The 19,944-nt window shown below is 36.8% G+C and overlaps 1 protein-coding gene across 1 annotated transcript in view; it reads left to right on the top strand.

The window, feature by feature from the left end:
* The first annotated feature begins 13,442 nt into the window (after positions 1-13,442).
* Positions 13,443-19,944, top strand: part of LOC140241373 (potassium voltage-gated channel protein Shal-like) — a 106,730-nt gene continuing 100,228 nt past the window's right edge. Inside the window, exon 1 of the mRNA XM_072321107.1 lies at positions 13,443-14,542. Coding sequence (XP_072177208.1) covers positions 13,452-14,542 — 1,091 coding nt within the window. The 5' untranslated portion in view covers positions 13,443-13,451. The remainder of the gene's footprint in view (positions 14,543-19,944) is intronic.

The raw sequence follows: 19,944 nt of genomic DNA, 5'->3' as shown, positions 1-19,944 counted from the left end.
ATGACATGCAGTGATATATCTATATATCCCATGACTTATTGCCCTCTTCACTTTTGATTTCATTTGAGCTCTTTTTTTTTTCTTAAAGAAAATAATGAAGAAAAAAACCACAGTAGTCTAGCACGATCTTTGTCAACCAACCATTGACTGGATAGAATATACCTCAATTTTCACATACCAGCATTATCATCCATAATTGCCTTAAGGTTGGTCGTATCCTAACTGCCAAGGCCCCAGGGACTGTGGCAGCAGCTCCATGGATTGTGGCCCTTCGTGACAATTCCCAGCCCCTTCCACAACCAGAATGGTACTTTTGGCTTGAGATACAAATTTATAGTACTGTCAGCAGAGGAGAAATATCTCTATTTTTGTTGCCATAGATGAACTGGGTGTGGTGGTGGAAAACATAAGTTTTCCTCACAGCAGTTTTGTTGTCTTTTAGTAGTGGTAGCACCATTTTAATCAAAATGATCAACTTTCTTTGCTTACTGTTGCAGATTGACCGAGACTGCTATGTTTTGAGGTACTGTAACACAAGGAATGTTCATGTGCATTTTAATTTCGCGAATTTTGCCAAAGCCAAGATTCGCGAAATTAAAATGCATGTGAAAGTTCTTGTCTACACTATACTCATTAAATGTTCGAGGCAACTCGCAAAAATTTCATGCCATGAAAAAGGCCGTCGGCTCCAGTTTGTGACAATTTCATGCCATGAAAATGTCATGCTTTACAGTATTTGTTGGGTAGTGTTACTTGCAATGAGCAATGTTGTCCATGCAAGTAGCCCTCTTTTGTATACTGGTTCATTCCCAGCTATCTCTCCCCCTCCCCACCTCCACCCTCATCCCATATCCACCCGTTTATCTGCAAAGGCCATCCCTGTATAACACAGATATATCTTCTTTTTTTTTTTTGGGGGGGGGGGGTTGTGTTTTTTTTTTTCTTCAAGCTTATATGTGAGGAAAATATACAAGACAGTAATCACTTTAATATGTTCAGATGTGCACCCAATGTGTGGAGAAGTGAATGAAGGCAGTCCATCTGATGCAAGGCAGATCAACAGTGGATGTAAGAAAAATTTTACCATTGTTGCCGAGTGACATATTTCACTTCCATTACACTGGTCTGGATGATATTTTATACCTTCATTTGCAATCTGCAAATTGTTAGTCTACATTTCCTAAGGTTACATAATGTGAGGGATCATTAGCTTTAGTGTAAATTTGTACTCCATGTGTGAGCATGTGTGGTCTAATTTATACCATAAATAGCATCATTATTGATTTCTTGCCGTTTGCCAAGCTGTTAAGTGATGGAAAGCAATTAGGCATGTCATGTCTTGCCGCTTTTGCTTTATTTCTTTGCTTTCTATTGTGAAAGATTATCAGTTTCTCTGATTATTATATATACCCCTCCCACAAGATTAGCATGAATATGTAGATCAAAGAATTAGGTCGATAGCAGGCATGCAGAGGTGAAGAATGACTTTCGTAGGATTTACAGAAAGTTAACTTGATTTGGAATAGTTTTTGTTATCCAATACAAGCATCAGCAACCATCGCTTTGTTTTATTTTCTGATGATTATTCTGGCAACAAGACCAGCATTATCATGTTGCAGCATATGGAACATATTGGAATTTCTGTCATAGCATGCATATAGCCTTTCTTTGCTTTTGACAGTGATGGGATAGAATGGCTACTTGCAAGAATGTCTTAAACAACTCCATGACTTCCTGTGCTTATGATTATGTATTACGATTGCATGCAGCAACCACAGCAGCATAATATAATTTCTAAGCATAATTTACTGTTGCTGTGATAGTTGCAATGTGTAATGTCATGATTTTAGTAGAGAAGTCTCCTGTGTAGCAGGGCAGTTGATATGCGTAGTTAATTCTGCTATCAGTTTTGGTTTCTTCATGCTGACAAGAAAATGCGTATAACATAGCGTATTTTATATTTTCTGGTATAATTTATGTATCATTTGATAGAAAGTATTGATTAGATGGTGTTTGTTTAGCCATTATATAGAGACCTCACAGTGATACAGCAGCATCGCAAGGGTTAAGAAACTCACTGCTCTAACTTCCAGTAGCACTGCGTCACTCGTTGTTGGTTTTCCATAGTTGCATATACCGGTATGTAATTTCAGCTCTTCTCGTGCATGTATGCTGTGCCATGCCAAAGTATTTGCTTGCAATAATATTGAGAGTGAGAATATTGTAAAGGAAAAGAGAGATGTATTTATGGATAAAAGTGATGATGTCCTTTGAATGACTGTGAAGTTCTCTTCCCATGACAAAGTGATATTGTGTGTGTCATAGTGAAATCAAAATTCACTCCTTTTGTGATTATTTTACTCTACCATGCTCTGTATTCAAATGCAAATGCTGGATGTAAATATCAAATGTACTCTTTCCCTCCAGTTTTGCATGTGAGTTTGATTACTTTATTTGGTGCGGTATTGCGATTGACATTCCAACACTGGAGAACAAGAGCAACAGTGCTAGGTTGTACAGCTAGATTCTATTTATTCGTAAGATATCCTGATCTGTACCAAAAAAAGAAATGATGAATTGGTGATACATTGTATCATGAAGGTAAAGGCATGTTCTTTTGGACAGAGTGGGATTTAGAGAGAGTCAAATTTGAAAATTGATAATGATGAGAGACTGCCTTATGCAGCACTGATCAAGGAAAATGTCCCTTCCCCTCACTCTTGAAAAGAAGTGAGTAAAATTAGCTATTGCGCTGAAACTTGACTATTGATTGCAGTGAACATGTCGATTATCTGCTAACTGCAGTTCAGCTGTGAGCAAGTTTGGTCTGTTCATAATAGCTGTTGTGATTTAAACCCAGAATACTGTATACGCCAAATATTTTGCAAGGTTTTTCTTTTTGCGAATTTCGCGAGTCAGGTGCTATTCGCGAAATTAAAGACATGCGAAAATATTGACTCTGATCAAGCTATGGATGTGACGTATGCGTATACCTTCTCCATTCGGTACAGGACTCCACGATCGCGAATTTAACCACCCGTGAAATTGTCAGGAAGTTCTGATTCGCGAAAATTTAGACTCGCTAAATATATGGCGTATACAGTATTTTGAAACTTTAGTTTCATAGGTTCTTGACATCTTCAACCAAAGTGAGTTGTTGGTTTCTTTCGATGTGCAAGCATCACATTCCATGCATAATTACTGCATTGCGCATCATTATGGAAATGTACTTTTTACTGTTACCTGTCTCTGTTTATTAAAAAGATTATAATAATAATCCATCACTAGCCACATACATGTACCCCTTCTCACCCCCCCCCCCCCGTCCCATTGTTCGATCTTGCACTGCTGTTTGAGTTTGCTTCCCATACTTCGCATTTGAGATTAGAGAGGTTTTCGTCCATGTAGCAGATTTTGTGTAGCTTTAACTAATGTGTAGTTGTGTAGTTTGATTTGGTGACTGAGGATCATTACAGTTTCAGTGATTTGACCAGCAGTTCACACATAATCCATCAAACTGAATGTGATATGCCATTTTCTGTCCCTGTCACCAGAGTTTGCAAATTTCAATATATTTGGATGTGTAGATATCTTGAATATAGTGGGATGAATATTATGGTTGCCATATATGGACTTGATGATAACCTGATCAGCCAAGGGTATTGGTTGTTAGAATCCTACTTAGTCCCATATGTTGAAAAAGGAGTTAGACCTGAGACAGAGGTGTTGTCTTTTAACAATAGGATTACAATTCAGTTTTGACATTCATGATCATTTAGCAGAGATTTCTAGTTCTGGAATGCCCGCATTGTGCCTACGTGTTCATATTTACCAGTTAACTACCACTGCCAGTTATCCTGTTGAATAACTTCAGAGGTATCATAGAGTAATTATGAGAACTGTCCTACACAGATGTTTGGGAGATTGTTGTTGTTGTTGTTGTTTTTTAACCCCTCAATATCAGCTAACATGTACTCTTTTATCAAAACCATGCTGGTCTGTATTTTTCATGTGTAAAATGTGCTTTTATATGTAGACATATTGTAATCCTGGGTGATGTCTGCATTTGTTTTTATACCTGTCTTTCTCCAGTTTCATTCATGTCATTATTCCTTTTGCAAGAGTTGCTTCAACCATAGTGATGTAAGGAGGTGATGTGTTTTTGTAGTCAGTGCAAATACAAATGCAAAATTTGGGGGTGGGGGAATCTAAGAAATCCCAGGTGCAAAAACTCAATTGTAGATTGTCTTCTGATCACTGCTGATCAACATCTGCCAGTTACAGGAAGATACTGGTTTCCAATCAGTTCTTGTTTCTGAAATGGTAGATGAGAGATGAACCTGTATTCCAAATCTCTCAACTGGTGCACTTGTGAATTGTGTGTAGGGATTCTCTGTCTGTGCGTGGAATGGGGAAAAATCGACCATACATTTTACCGTCATATTAAACGCTAATCTGGGCATGACATATTTGCTGCAAACTGCAACTTGCTGTGTGTTACGTAACAGAATGTGCGACTACATGCAGGAATCACAGTGCGGCAAGTATGGTGATGTAGAGAAGGAACAAACGTCAGTATTATTGATATATTTGCTTGGCTCTTCGACATACAGATAGGCAGTCAGGATATATGCTTCTGAAACCAGTTTGGAGTCATTCCATAAATTTTCTACAAAATGATATCGTTCTCTTGTGATACACACTATGTGACAATATACAGTGTAGAAACACTGACGTTTAATAAGCTCTGCCAACATTCAGTCTGTTTGACTGCATATATGAAAATATAATGAGCTTTAGAGATACACAGGGTTCTAACTTGGTTGTTGTTTCATTTTTCTGAAATATAGCCATCACAGTAGTACTAGATGAAGCAGCCTCACCGTCATTTCATGTCTTTTTCAATGTCGCTGTTTGATATAGTGGTAATGTGTCCAGTGACAGTAAGTTCTTGCCGTAGATGTTAGTTTTACTTTAGTGAGAGTATTTGCCAGCATTATCTGGACCTCATACTGGTGAAGAACTTTTTTGGTTATTTATTCATTTGGGGATGTCACTCATGTGCAGCATTTAAAGGAATATCTTCGTAAATGCTTAGGGAAGTGATGTTCCTCCAATTGCTCATGGTTTCAATGAACATGTGAAAAAAGTTTTTTCAAGAATGCAAGCCAAAGCCAGCAGTAGATAGGTTCTTTTTCAATATTTCCCTAGCTCAATTTACTGGTATTCATATTTCATAGTGTGTCACTATCAAAATAATGACAGAACTTTTTTGAATGGCGAATCAGCCACACTCTGAACATAGCTCTGACAAAGATTAGGGGCTTGTTTGTATGTCACCCAGAAAGGTACTCATGGGTGATCTCACCCCAGAAGTCAATTTGGTTTGCAACATCCAGGCAGTGATCACAAATGTAAGCTAGTAAAAAATTTCACCTGAACTGGCATTTAATGAACTTGCCAAAGCTCAACACTGCTTTACAATTATCAGCCACACATTTTGTCAATTCTAACAGTATTGTACACTGCAGTGGTATTGCACATGTTTTTGTGTGATCCAATAGATATTTGCATGGCCAACAATTGATACAAAGTGACATCCCACTAATATTATAAGGGAGGTTAAGGTCCCACCTCCCGGGTATTATGTAATCGAGGTGTAGCAGGTAAGAGGAATAATCTGTGACACACATGCTGTGTTTGTGTGTCAGTGATATCGTGTGCAAGCAGGAACTTGTGAATTTGCCATACATCAGATACTTAGAACTTCCAAAGTGGGCTCATGCTTACAGTTCCTCATGATGTTTTGAAGTCAAGGAGTTTGGTACACTAGAGCTACCACTGTTTTTTGGCTGCAAGATGAGCAATCTCCTCGTGAGATTTCATATTTATTTCTTAGTTTGATGACCTAAACGTGTATTGGTATCTATGTGATCAATCGTACTAGAAAGAAGCAGTACCCAATTTATTTAAACTTTGTTATATAAAAAAAAGAAAAAAAAAGCAGAGGTTATTGTTTAGGGTATCTAAAGAGAATATTGGCTATATTTTATGTTACAAGACTTGGTGGGTGATTGATAAATCATGACAGAGAGACTATGGTAATAAATAAGCTAATCATATATGGTTTCTATGTATGCATCATATTGAGAAAATGTAGCACTCTTCATGTAAGTAGCATTAAACCAATGATCACAAACCCATCAAATTATGTATCCATATGTTTGTTTATTTACTTGTATCTTCAGTCTGTTTGCTCTGATGTACAATTGTAAAGCGCCTTGAGCATTTAATCAAAGTGGAGAACGGCGCTATAGAAATTGTATGTATTATTATTATTATTATTATTATTATTATTCTTGGATGTTGTGTCGGTGTGTGCCTGTTTGCTTGTGATTCATTTATTTAATGGAAGTATGTTTTGGTGTGCATGGGGTATACATGATGTTACTCTTTCATGTGAACTCACTGTTGCTGATTTTTTTTTTGTCCATCACGAGATGATGTATATTCATATGCAAAACACACACACACATACACACACTCTGTCTCTATCACACACACACATTTATTTTTTCAAATGATATTTTTCACTTCCATTCAAATAATACAAGAAACATTAAGTCACTTTGGTATTACTGTACAACATAACTGAATAATTCCTTTAAAGATAACCACTGAAATGCACATTTTCATTTTTTAATATAACAAGTAAAATAATACAGCAATTACCAAAGAAAAAATGAAGTATAGAATAAAACCCATCCCCTCATAAAATTTCCCCTAGCTAACCTAACTACCCATCCTAACCATATGCTACTATACACTACAAAAAAAAAACCCACCCCACCCTTACATAATTATCTATCCTTCCTTCCAACCCCTAACCATTACAATTTTACTAGCTTAACACAACCATTCATTAAAAAGAAAGACTCAGTTACCAATATAAACACACACACAAAACAAAACCCAGTCACAATCCAAAATGATACACTGTACTTTACAAAATTCATACGTCAAACTGCTTTTAAGAGAAAATATCAGGTATTACCGCTATGACAAAAAGGAGGAAAACATAATTACTGTTAAACACAATATTTTCACGAATGGGAGCCAACGAACTTATTCACAGCATGAAATTTTTGTGAGTTGCTTCTGACATTCAATGCATATTATGTCAACAAGATCTTTAGCGTGCATTTTAATTTTGGGAAACTCTGCTCTTGCCACATTAGAATGCACCCGAACATTCCTCGTTTTACAGATTAATGCCCAAGAGGACAGGGGGATGAAAGTAATTATCTGTAATATTCAAACCACTCTATTTCAATAAATGCAAACCAAATTTATTTTGTTTACTGGGAATTTTCTTTTCTTTCTAACAATATATAATAAATATGTCCTGCAATTCTGCCAATGACGGTATTCTTATTGCAACATTGCCTTATATAGCATAAATTTGGTTTCAAAATAACTGTATTACACCATTTACTCTATACCCAGGTGAATTTCTTTCTATACCTATGTGTATGCACACACATAAATATAAATCCAAATATCAATTTGCATATAGGACATGTAATGTCATTCAGAATTTCAAAAAAAAAAATAATTAAAGAAAACACAATAATCCATGACATACCTGTACATCTGTTCATACATAGTATGTGGTGTAGGTATGTTTTTAATTTTCTTTTCTCTGTTATCCAGAATAAGAAAACCTATTTTTCAATAATAATATACATCAGTATGTACACTTGCTTACATTTTGTTTATCATGGCCTATACGTCTCCCCCATATTCAACAAACAATTTAATGGTACTTTTTGTCTTCAGAATAATGTGTTTATCTGGCATCATCATCCTTGATTGTAGTCGTTTTCCAGAGACTGTGGCAATCCTGATGGCATTTGTTACAACTAAAAGATAAAAAAAGGTGAACACCCATCATGAGTTCTGGGGGGGGGGGTAGGGAGGAGAATACGAACGGGAGGTTTTTTTTTCCTTAACTTACTGTGTCTGCTTCTTTGAAATTGCTTTTACATAACATGTGACTATCAGGGACCGCGGAATGATTTTTTTTTTTTTCAAACTCCCTGAAGTGTCCCCACCTTCCATGGCCCCGATTAATTATGGATAGGTATATTAAAGATATTAAAGTTACATTGTAAGTTGTGAACAAGGTACTTGACCCATTCGATACTGAGTTCTGAAATCCCCATGGACTTAGTACACAGGCCACCAGGTTCTCGTATGGAGTTGGTCATGTTGATTAAGCATTATTTATACTGACAAGTACCGGTAAATCAATTTGATTGTACCACAATCAGCTGAGAGGAGTAGGTTTGCTTTTAAACCAAGATGTTATGTTAATGGCTGTTTTTATCGGCTAGGAAACGAAGAAAATAAAAAATGTGTAATGACTTTAATAACATCTTCAAAAATATTTCATGTTATGTAACGAGTGCAGAATCATTGAATAGATTACATTTTTCTCTATTTTGATGATGGCTTTACTGATAAAAAAAAAGAAAGAATTGGCATTTGCCTATTTTTGCAATTAAATTCTTGAAAAAATATGCATGTATTATTATTCTTTATGTATAATGTGTGTGTTTGTGTGTGCATACATTTCACTGATATTGTACAGGGTGGGGGCACTTCCGGGTTTCATGAGGTAACAAGCACACACACACAAAAAAAGGCATTCAGCTCATCTTTCTCCTTACACTTCCGGGTTTCTTCAGCTGACGAGCAAAAAAAAAGAGAAAAAGGTCTTCAGCTCATCTCTCCCCCGTCCACTTCCGACTTTCTTCAGCTGATAAGTAAAAAAAAAACAAACAAAAAAGATCTTCAACTTATCTTTCTCCTTCCACTTCCGGGTTTCTTCAGCTGAAAAAAAGGGTCTTCAGCGCAAAAACATCACCTTACCGCGCTCACTCTTCAAGATCTTTTTAGTGTCACTTACGTACTTCCCGGGTAAAAAAAAAAGGGGGCCCCAAAGTGATGACACCTTATGTATTCCTTTGTATGGTGCACAAAAAGTAGGGGGACCCGAGGCCCTCTGCCCCCCCCCCCCCCCCCCCCCCCCGGTCATATTGTACACTGTTTAGTAGTTGTTAACCACGCACTCTTTAAAAAAGTACAACATTACTAGTGATCTTGTCGGTTCTCCAGCAGCTCCCGACCGGTTGCAGCTTTTCAGTACAGCGCCCTCTGTCAGTAGTACACTGTCCATGAAAAGACAAGCCACGAAGTCTTCTCCTTCAGGCACTGTATGTACTATGCAATAAACTAATCCTGAACGTTCATTGTTGTCGTTGTTGTTTTTGCTTTCTTTCTGTACAGAAATATACAAAATCAGATAGATGATTAAGAAGTCTGCATAAGATAACATTGTTACTGTGAATTTATTACACTCAAGCAAGACTTTATTTACAAAATCAACAACAACCAGGAGAGAATTAAATGTATTTTCAATGATAGCACAGTGGCTCCTCGTCTTCACTCTCGAATGATAATGTAATGTGCGGGTAAATTGGTTGGATGGTCAATATAAAGAGCATTTTGATATCACTATCACTGTTCTTATTATTAGTGGCATTATCATGTTATTATATTTGTAATCAATTGTTATTATTATTATTATTATTATTATTATTATTATTATTATTATTATCATCATCATCATCATCATCATCATTATAATCATTACCATTACCATGCTTATTATTCATATTGTCAGTATTATTTTTGTTGTTGTTGTTATCATCATTTTCGCTTCCATGAATTCCCTTTGATTTCCGTGTGCTGCTTCTTTTTTTTTTTCTTAATCCAAACGCACATTTAGTCCAGAGTTAGGAGATATCAACCAGTCAAAACAGTGACGTGAAATCCAATTTTGCCTTTTCTCAACAACTTAACCCTTAACGCAACAGTCTTTTTTTTTCTTCCCCCTCTTCACTACGATTGCAATAGAATTAAAAACAAATTAAAAAGCGCCAAACTGATGCTGAACAACGATGGTGACCAGGCCTATTATACGTCACAAGATTCACTTGCCAAATAGTCTCTTCATTGAAAACGCTGACTTTTATTTTTATTGCGTTAACGAAGACAGTTATGACTATCATTATTACCATGGTAATTCAAACTACATGGCAAGGGCTAGACAATGTCTCCTGTGTAGAGTCTACTTGGCGACACAACAAACATAAAGACTGGATAAAAGATTGAAATGTCAGTGATTTATTACCAAATGGTGATCCTGTAGAAGAAAAATAGGGAAATTCACGATAAACGATCTCTGCACAGACGCATTCCGTGCAGACGAGTGAGAGAGTTAAGGAGGGTAAGATACCTTATCGTCTCACGTGTTGGTTGCACGAGGATGTGTCACCGCTCGCCGTTAGATGCGTGCACGTCCAATGCCATCAGTTACATCTAATTCATCTCAGCTCGCTTGCTTTTCCGCATCTGAGAGGTGGAAATGGGATAAAAACGCGCGCACTAGCTAGGTGACGTTGCGAAGTGGCGCCATTTGTGGAAATGTTTGCATGTGTGTGTGGGGGGGGGGGGGCAGGGGGTGTGTGTGGTCGTGTGATCTAGCTGGACAGTTCATCGAGGCCAGATTTAGCTTATGCCATGCTTCCACGATGATCAGCATCAAAAGACATCGAAAGCATTACTGACTCTCACTACCCCCCCCCCCCCCGTTCCCCTCGCCATCTTCCTTTATAGAAAGAGAGTCCGATAATGGAGTGTCCGCCCGCGATCCATCGTCAGCGCACGATCAATATCGGTAGAGTAGAAAAAAGAACCACCGGTCTTTCCATCTTCGCTTTTAGATAAACAGTGATGGCATTGCAGTGATTTGTGAAGCACTATCAGGAGTGAGCTTAACGAGTTATTGAACATGTTAGAGAGGAAATGTTTTCCCTTTATTTCATTGAAAAGATTTTTTTTTCTAAGAGAGGAAATGGGTAAGAATGATATTGCAACAAGGAGTAGGAAAACACAACTGAGAAGAGAACAACAAGAACAAAGAGAAGAAATCTGGAGAAGAAAGTCAAGGCCTGGAAGTGATTTGAACAAGTGTAAGAATAACGTCACAAGAAATTGACAAACAGAAATATAGTGTAGAACTCACTGGTTATGTAAGAATCATCATCATCAACAACAACAAAAGAATGCACGGCGAAATGATTAACATCAAATAGCGTAACATTTATCTGAAATGATTTTTTTTTTTGATTTGAAAATAGCCATTAAACTAATATTATGACAACTAGTTTGTTTCTGTATTCCTGTTAACAAGCCCATTGCGTTCGTGTGTTGAATCTGAGTATTTTCATTCATTAAATCATTTATTTTTATTCCATGTCCAACAAAACTTGTGAATACAATTTTCACATAAAATACAAGTACACGATGATGCAGATTTCGTCGTGACATCTGCTAAGCTTTAGACAATGCTTCAAATTCGTCTGTAGCTTAAACTTGTGTACAGTCTATAAACAGTAGATTCGTAATGATTCCCCCTTTGTAATAAGGCATACAAACAGACAGAAACAGACAAGCAGACACCTAGACACAGAAATTATGTCATGGTATGAATTAAAAGAAAGGGTAAGAAACAAAAAAGTACTAAAATAAAAACTGCAATTTTAAGAACCCAACAAAGACAAAGAAAGTACACAAAAAATGTATGCCTTAACACTTAAGATTAGGGGAAATAATTTGAGTAGCCATGTCTTACTAAAATTCATATTATTGAAAACCTATACCGACACAAATCTAGCGGTAAAAAAAGAAGAAGAAGTATGTATAGGTGTGATTGAACACCCCGATCATATTTGGAAGGTAAAACTGAGTAGTAAAATTAAGAAAGATAAAGTGACTCACATTAAAGATAGAATCGTGTGTCATGACGTTCGCATTACATTATTATCCAAGCACATTGAAACGAGATTGAATATCGTAATGGACAATAATTTACAAGGGAAACTATTGACACTCCACAACAGAACCAGGCCACTTTCGTTTCTGCTCCACAGTTTTTTCTTCATTTATAGGCCTATGTATATGTACCCTCAGAATGTCTAGACAAGCAAAAAAAAAAAAAAAAGATAAATAAATGCCATTTTATTTCCGACCTTTTTTCTGTGAACAAACAACGGTTAATGTTCTGTAATATTTCAATTTGTTAAACTTGGCAATGACGTAGAAGCCCCTATCTTGTTTATTTCGTTGTTGAAGTATGGAAAACCCTCTTTTCTTTTAGTGTATCAATATAACGGTGTGTGTGTGCGTGCGCGTGTGTGTATGTATTTAAATTATTTAATCCTCCACCAAGGACCGTGACCGTGAATGACCTAGAAAAAAGGGAAACGAAACCCTTAAACGTGGAGTTCACTTAAAGCACATCATACAACTTTTTCTTTCATTCTTTTTTTAAATCATTATTAGCATTATCGTTATTACATCTTAAATCATGCCTAACCCCGGCTCTGTCTTTGGCTGATAACAACTGTGAGAGAAAAACAAAGACAGGAAAACAGTCTTAAAAGGGACGTGTTATTCTACAATCAACGTCGATCGTGGCGTATCCGTAAGCATTACTGGGATAGCGCCTCGCTTATTGCCTGTGTCGGATAAGCGTTTACGGAAAGAGCATGCAAATGAGAGCGCTGCATTTGCATACCATTGCCTACAACGCCATACTTACTGAAGCGATACAAATCACAAAATAGCATATTTTCAATGGAAAGCTCCCAAACTTTCATGATTGTAAGGCCAGGAGATGTTGTTATTGTAATAAGCACTAATTTGTTAGCTTTTAAGTGAAATTTAATCGTGTTGTGAAATTTATCCGCTGCTGATAGCAGTCAGTGGCGAGCCGTTTTCGTCAGAGTTCCTGATCACATCTGCAATTCTCCCAACCGCATTATGGTTAACTGCCGTAACGTTTCATGCGGCGAATTACATGGAAGCCAGCGAAGCACCACACTCTCTACGTGAGCATACTCAGTTGTAGCCTGTGAACTGGCTGTCTGGTAGTGGATGGCGTCTTGAACCTGCAAGAGGACGTACCACAAGTTATACATTCTTAAAGATTTGGGCTTTATTCGGAATTAACAAGCGTGCGATTCGGCTACATTCTTTGCGAGGACGGTAAATGAGATATATCAAATGACCCGATGTTGCATTTTCGTCTCGTGAATGGCGGCATTTGCCTGTCCCATTGGGGAATGTCGTCTGGTGTTTACACGGGAAGGTTGGCCCGGTACAGCTGTGGTATTCCATGCTCGAAGAGAGCAGATGTTGAAATCAACCGGCAAGATCGCTGCAATATGCTTTTGCCGAGCTTGAGGGCAAAGAAAGCTGGTTTCGATGGTAGTGCAAGCTATTTTCTGAGGTGATCATATTTCAAACTGAGACTGACAAAAATGGCTGCTGCGTGGTTGCCATTTGCTCGGGCGGCGGCTATCGGGTGGGTGCCGGTGGCTCCCAATCCGATGCCCGTCCTCCCGGAGCGGCGCAATGAACACTTCGGACGTGTGTGCATTAACATCAGTGGGAGAAAGTTTGAGACATGGAGACATATGCTAGACAAGTACCCTGATACGCTGCTTGGTAGTAGCGAGAAAGAGTATTTCTATGATGAAGAGACAAAGCAGTATTTCTTTGACAGGGACCCAGACCTGTTTCGCCATATCTTGACTTTCTATCGTACGGGTACGATGCACTTTCCCAGGGAGGAGTGTATCGCAGCGTTCGATGACGAGCTGGCATTTTTCGGGCTGATGCCTGAGATTATTGGTGACTGTTGCTATGAAGATTATCGTGACAAGAAGCGGGACAATGCTGAACGACTCATGGATGAGAGAATCTCGGAGATGGGCGACAACACCCCCCTGAACACTTTCCGAGAGAAAATGTGGAGAGGGTTTGAAAACCCCCACACGGGTACTGCAGCTACTGTTTTCTACTATGTGACAGGTTTCTTCATTGCCGTGTCTGTGTTAGCAAACATTGTAGAAACTGTGCCATGCTCCGCACTACCTGGTACTGTAACTGTTCTAGCTTGCGGTGATCGCTACAAAACAGCCTTCTTTTGCCTAGACACAGCTTGTGTCATGATATTCACGGTTGAGTATCTACTCAGACTATACGCAGCTCCGAATAGATGTAAATTTGTTCGTAGTGTCATGTCCATCATAGATGTAGTGGCCATCCTACCCTACTACATCGGTCTGTTCTTCAAAGACGACAGCCTCAGTGGCATGTTTGTCACTCTCCGAGTATTCCGTGTCTTCAGAATTTTCAAGTTCTCGCGACATTCGCAAGGATTACGCATATTGGGATACACCCTAAAGAGTTGTGCTAGTGAATTAGGATTCCTCCTCTTCTCAATGTCCATGGCGATCATAATTTTCGCTACTATCATGTTCTATGCGGAAAAGTATACGCCAAACACAAAGTTCTACTGCATTCCTGCAGCTTTCTGGTACACTATCGTCACTATGACCACATTGGGGTGAGTAATCAGAGTGAGCCTCATATATTCTTGAATACTACACAATCTTTTTATTCACAGACAGAGTAACACCCATGAATGCATATATATTGAATTTACATTTAACTATACCAATCTGATGTACATCAAAATGCAAAATATATACACATTCAATGTACACATGCAGCATATAAAAGCATAGATGCATATGTATACACTTTGTATGTGTATACAGTGTATATACATTCACACAGAGATACACACACACACAATATTTGTATGTGTACATGTACATGTATATGTAGACACATTGGTATCAGCATATATTTGTAGACATCTCTGCAGTCAAAGCCCAAAATAGTCTGTGTTTTTTTTTTATTACCTACAGAGCATGTGTAACTTTTTTAGGTGTGTAATACAATAATTGGAATATATTTTCCATTCTTCTTTTAGAGTGACCACAACATTGTTGCCCAGTTGCAGAGGGAGTTTTTTTTTTAGAAGATGATGCCCTAAATGATTAAAAAAATGTTTTGACAAAGATGATACTTTTGTACAGCTTGATGAATATATAATATTGATATTATTTAAGGTGCCTAAAAGATGAAAAAAAGCAATATCTCTATATCTATATGAAAATAAGTATGTAACTATGTGCATGTACATGATCTGTCAAACCTTGAATTCATTTATACATTTTGATAAATATGTATGGACAATCAAAAATACAATCTAAAATACAATTTCTCTTTTTTTTCAGTGTTGCATAATGTGTTTCACAAATGTTTCGTCTTCTGAAATGAAATATAGCTATAAGATTTTAAAAATAGAAAATTTGTATAAAGAAAAGTCAACATGTAAATCATGAAGAATTGAATAATAACTTTTGTAAATGCTTGCAAATTGAGTAAAGAGAAAAGCCAAAGAATGCATGATATACACATATTATTTTGACAGATTTGATAGTGTTCCTCTGTGATATATTCTGACCAAGGCTGTGATTATTTGTTACATTACATGTACATAAAATGCTAGAAGTGTTCATTGGCAAAATAACTACAACAAACAAAAACTAGCTGCTCACTCTCTAGTGTCTAGCTTTGCAGTTTTCACTAAGCATTAAACAAAAACAAACTTAAGAACATGGTGTAGTTTAATTTCTGTGAATTCCATGTTTTTTTTTTTCTGCCTCATGAAGCATCAAGAAGCTTACATTTGTACATTTAAAAAAATGTACTATACCCTGCAAAATACATCAGTTCTATGTAGGATTTATTGACAAGAACATTATCTAGAGGGATTCGTTTTAGAAGGAATATTTCAATTCATGGTTTCTACTTGTTCCTGAAAATGGTCACATAGGAATTAATACAACAGTTTAGAATTGATTATTATTCTTAAAGAGACTACTACAAAATGATTAATTAGAATGGACTTTAGCAAATATTTTCCCTGAAAAAAGTTAACAGAATAAAAGTTACTGATTATAAAGAATCAGAAAAAGCATTAAATAATGAACATAAAAAAAGTGTCTGCTATGAGTCTCAAGAGGTGTCTTCAATTTGTCAAAAACTGCAAATATCTGAAAAAAAAGTGTTACAGAAAAATAATGTTCAACTCAATAGCCTGAGACCCTGACTTGTATCCTCTTTAGTGACCCTTAAAATATCTTTCAAAACTGAGAGTTCACTTCCAAACAAATAGAGTGACTCTCCTCTTACTGTGCAAGCTCTATCAACAATGCCCCGCCATATTGGATTTATAGATTTTCTGATGACTTTCGAACACAAGCTCATTAAAAATTCATGACTAGCATGTAAATACTACCGTTACTCCCTACACGCTTTCTATGGTGCTGACATGCAAGCCCAAATCAATTGTGCATGCTTAATGGAATCGACAGTTAACGTAGGTGTATCACTTCAGCCATACCGTGAAAAGTTTTTACAAAATCAATGCATTATTGCAGGCATAACAGAGATTAATAATGCTTGTATGAATATGTATTGTGGAGAGCATACTGTATAACTCACAGGGAAAATGCTACTCCAAGTTTAGGTCTTTTAATTCTTGTGGACTTATTTTTCTTTTTCTTTCAACATCCTAAATGGTGGAATATGCGGTTTTGTGAATGTTAACAATGTTAATGTCCAGTTTGTTTTACTGGGAATCGGGAGAAATAAGAAATATATGAGATTTTTTTAACTTGCTTTGATGACTTTTGTAGATAAAGAACAGACAAATATGGAATCTTTACCGTGAATAGTCTGAAGAAAAAATGTCATATTATAATCTTCATGATCTTAAATACCATTACCTTCAGCTTCTTTTTTGTTTTTCACTATTGACAGTGCTGAACGATGTGCATTAACATCAAATTATCATTAAAAAAAATATCAGCAATATATCTAAACCTGCTCTTTGTGCTGATAAGAAACAACTGAATTGTGGTCACAAGCAATGCAGTGTCCATTTCATACTTGTTCCTAAATTCCTATATATAATCTTGTGTGTGTGCATTTATATTTCAAGAATTATACAGTACATACTCTGCTTCTTGCTTGTGCTATTTGGAATAACGGTTTAACTAAATTTGATAATGTTTGATAATTTGATAAGATTTAATTTAATAAGATCATTGAAGATTGAGTAAACAAATAGCAAGAGGTTTCTGAACTGCATGTAGCATCGATATTTTCTGGTGGCTGCAAGTGAAGAAAATATCAGCAGAAAGTTAAGATTGTTGAAGAGAAATCTTAAGTATAATGAGATCATGGTTACATTCTTTTGAATGATTCAACTATTTTACTTCCAAGTAGGCCATCGTGTATTAACAAACCAGGTGCCTTGTGATACAAACTGCTGTACAAAGATAGCCTTCCCTTAAAAAGAAAATAGATGTAGGATGACTCAAAGTGTGAACAGAAGCATTCATCATGTTCCTTTGTATCTTACAAATGTATTTGTACATCTTGTTAAGAAATCCAAATTGCTCTTATCAGAACAGTCTGAAAGAGTGATTTTTGCACATATCATATCTTATATAGATGTTAAATTATGGCAGCCATTACAAGAATGAGGGAGGGCATGCTGTGAAGAATGTGCATCTCTTCTGCAGTAGAACAGAATGTTTTATGCATGACAGATATTTTTCAGTGCAATAATAAATGTGCATATTTTGTGTGTATTAATCGAGAGATGTGAAATGAAGAATCTGAAATGAATAAACATGTCTCATTTCAGTGACCTGTTAAGTACAGTACTCGCAATTCATCCCCACCCGTAGTTTTACTTTAATCTGATATTCATTTGTTACCGGTATATATTTTAAATTTTTGTTGTGGATAAAGAAAACAAGGAAGGGAGGTAGGTGTAAATCATCGAGGAAGCAAAGATCTACATACATACTGTATGTTCCAACTTTTGTCAGTCATGTAAAGGAAATGTCAGACAATTTATAAATGATGGGGATAAAGTGCATATTATTTTGATGTAATTTACTGTCATATTCAAATTTATAACAAGTTATAATATTTGTGAAATAGGAGGTTAAAAAAAGTTGAATAAACAAATGACATAACAGACCATATTTCTACTATCACAGTAAATTGTATCATATTAGCCTACATGATGACATGATTGTCACCAGATGCTAATTTATCAAGATATATACATCAATGCTACATCCTGCAGCATCCTATTATTGTTCTGAATTCATATTTGGTATGCTTATTTGCAGTCATAGTTACATGTATAAATGATAAAATGAAAATATATGATTACATTATAAGATTTTATTATTCATAATGCGTCAACTGAGCAGATTACACATGTACAGTGTATGGGTCCTATATTATTTTATTTTCTGAAAACAGCATCCTCATGCTTTATTTTATTTCTTTTTAATGCTGGTCTGAACATGTATTTTTGTAAGCCACTGACCCTCAATGAAAATATTAGCCAAACCCAGCATACATGTAGCAAACAGGTTTTTGTGTCCTTTGGTGTAGCTATTTGTAGCTATTGTAGGCCCACATTGTTTTTGTTCTACCTAATTGAATTGATTCATTAACACTACTTTAATATAATTTTGGATTGGACACAGAGCAAGTCTGCCTGGTCAGACCAGCCAAATTTAGTGTATGCCTGGAAGCTCAGTGTACATTGCACATATGCATCGTACACTTTTATATGTATATCTTCTAATTGACATGAATTTCAAACAGGATAAAAATATCTCACAGTCTGAAGTATTGCTTTCGACCTTCTATTTTGAGAAGCGGTGACCCTACAGTGTAGGTTAGACCAATGATAAGTGTCGCATCGCAGATTTCGATTCAAAATGTAATCTCATTAGATGCATTGTAAGGTCCACCAGGAAATGTCATCACAGAGTTCAAGATCACGGTGGCATAAGTCTGCGGCTCTAGCTCTGCATGCTTGCAATGGCTCAACTCCGACAATGGTGGCAGCATAGACTCACCTCAGCTGTGGTGACTGCAGCTGCAGAACAATACAGCTGTGAAACTTGCAGGCTTGTACCTTTAAAATGGCCATAGGCCGTATGCAAACACAATGATAAGCAGTTTTGTTTTGTTTTGTGTTGTTTGCTTTTTTTTTTTTTGCCCAGTGTAGGTGCTTTAGAGTAAAGAAAATATAGTAATGAGATGTCATTCTCTAAGATATACATAATTTAGATAGCAAAGATATGGCAAGAAAATGCTTCAGTAAATCTTAAAAGTTCAAGAGCTAACCATCTTGTGCATTCCTCCGTCTTAAAATCCAAAACATATGACCATGCTCTTACTTTTGTACTTTTGGATGTTGTACAGTAATTCTACAATCCATCTGCCACACATATGCAATCACACATCACTAGGCAGTCAGCAGAATTCCTCCAGGCATTACCGTCCTCGCAGCCCTCACGATGCAAAAATTGTAGCTTGAGCATCCTCTGCAATATTCCCTAACACCCCCTTTCCGTAGCCTCTCGTCAGTATGCATAGAGTTTTTTTCCCCCCCTTACAGCATGTACCGCAGCTTGTACATCACGTCTTGATGGGAGTGCTCAAGTGTTGCCGGTCTCGGATAGGGCATCTCTCCCATTCTGAGACTGGGCTTCCCCCATAACCCCCCCCCCCTTCCTTCCTTATTTCACCCATACACTGGAGTAAATATGATAAGTTAATATAACTATAATTGGGTAATGAACAGGGGTGATCCCCTACCGTGGCAGCTGATGTCATACATTTATTCCACAATGTGGATGCCTTCCCCTGTAGTCTTTGTCACAATGCTTACATATGCCACAGATTTCCCTGCAGGCATACACTTTGAATGTTGATATCTACATGAGATAGAGAAGAATTCTCAGATTCCTTGTATTTCTACTCTTGTGTTGTGTATGATGAGTGAAATATGTG

The sequence above is a fragment of the Diadema setosum genome, chromosome 2 (assembly GCF_964275005.1).
Source record: "Diadema setosum chromosome 2, eeDiaSeto1, whole genome shotgun sequence".
In the NCBI taxonomy this organism is placed as follows: domain Eukaryota; kingdom Metazoa; phylum Echinodermata; class Echinoidea; order Diadematoida; family Diadematidae; genus Diadema; species Diadema setosum.
This window is presented reverse-complemented; position numbering and strand designations above follow the sequence as displayed.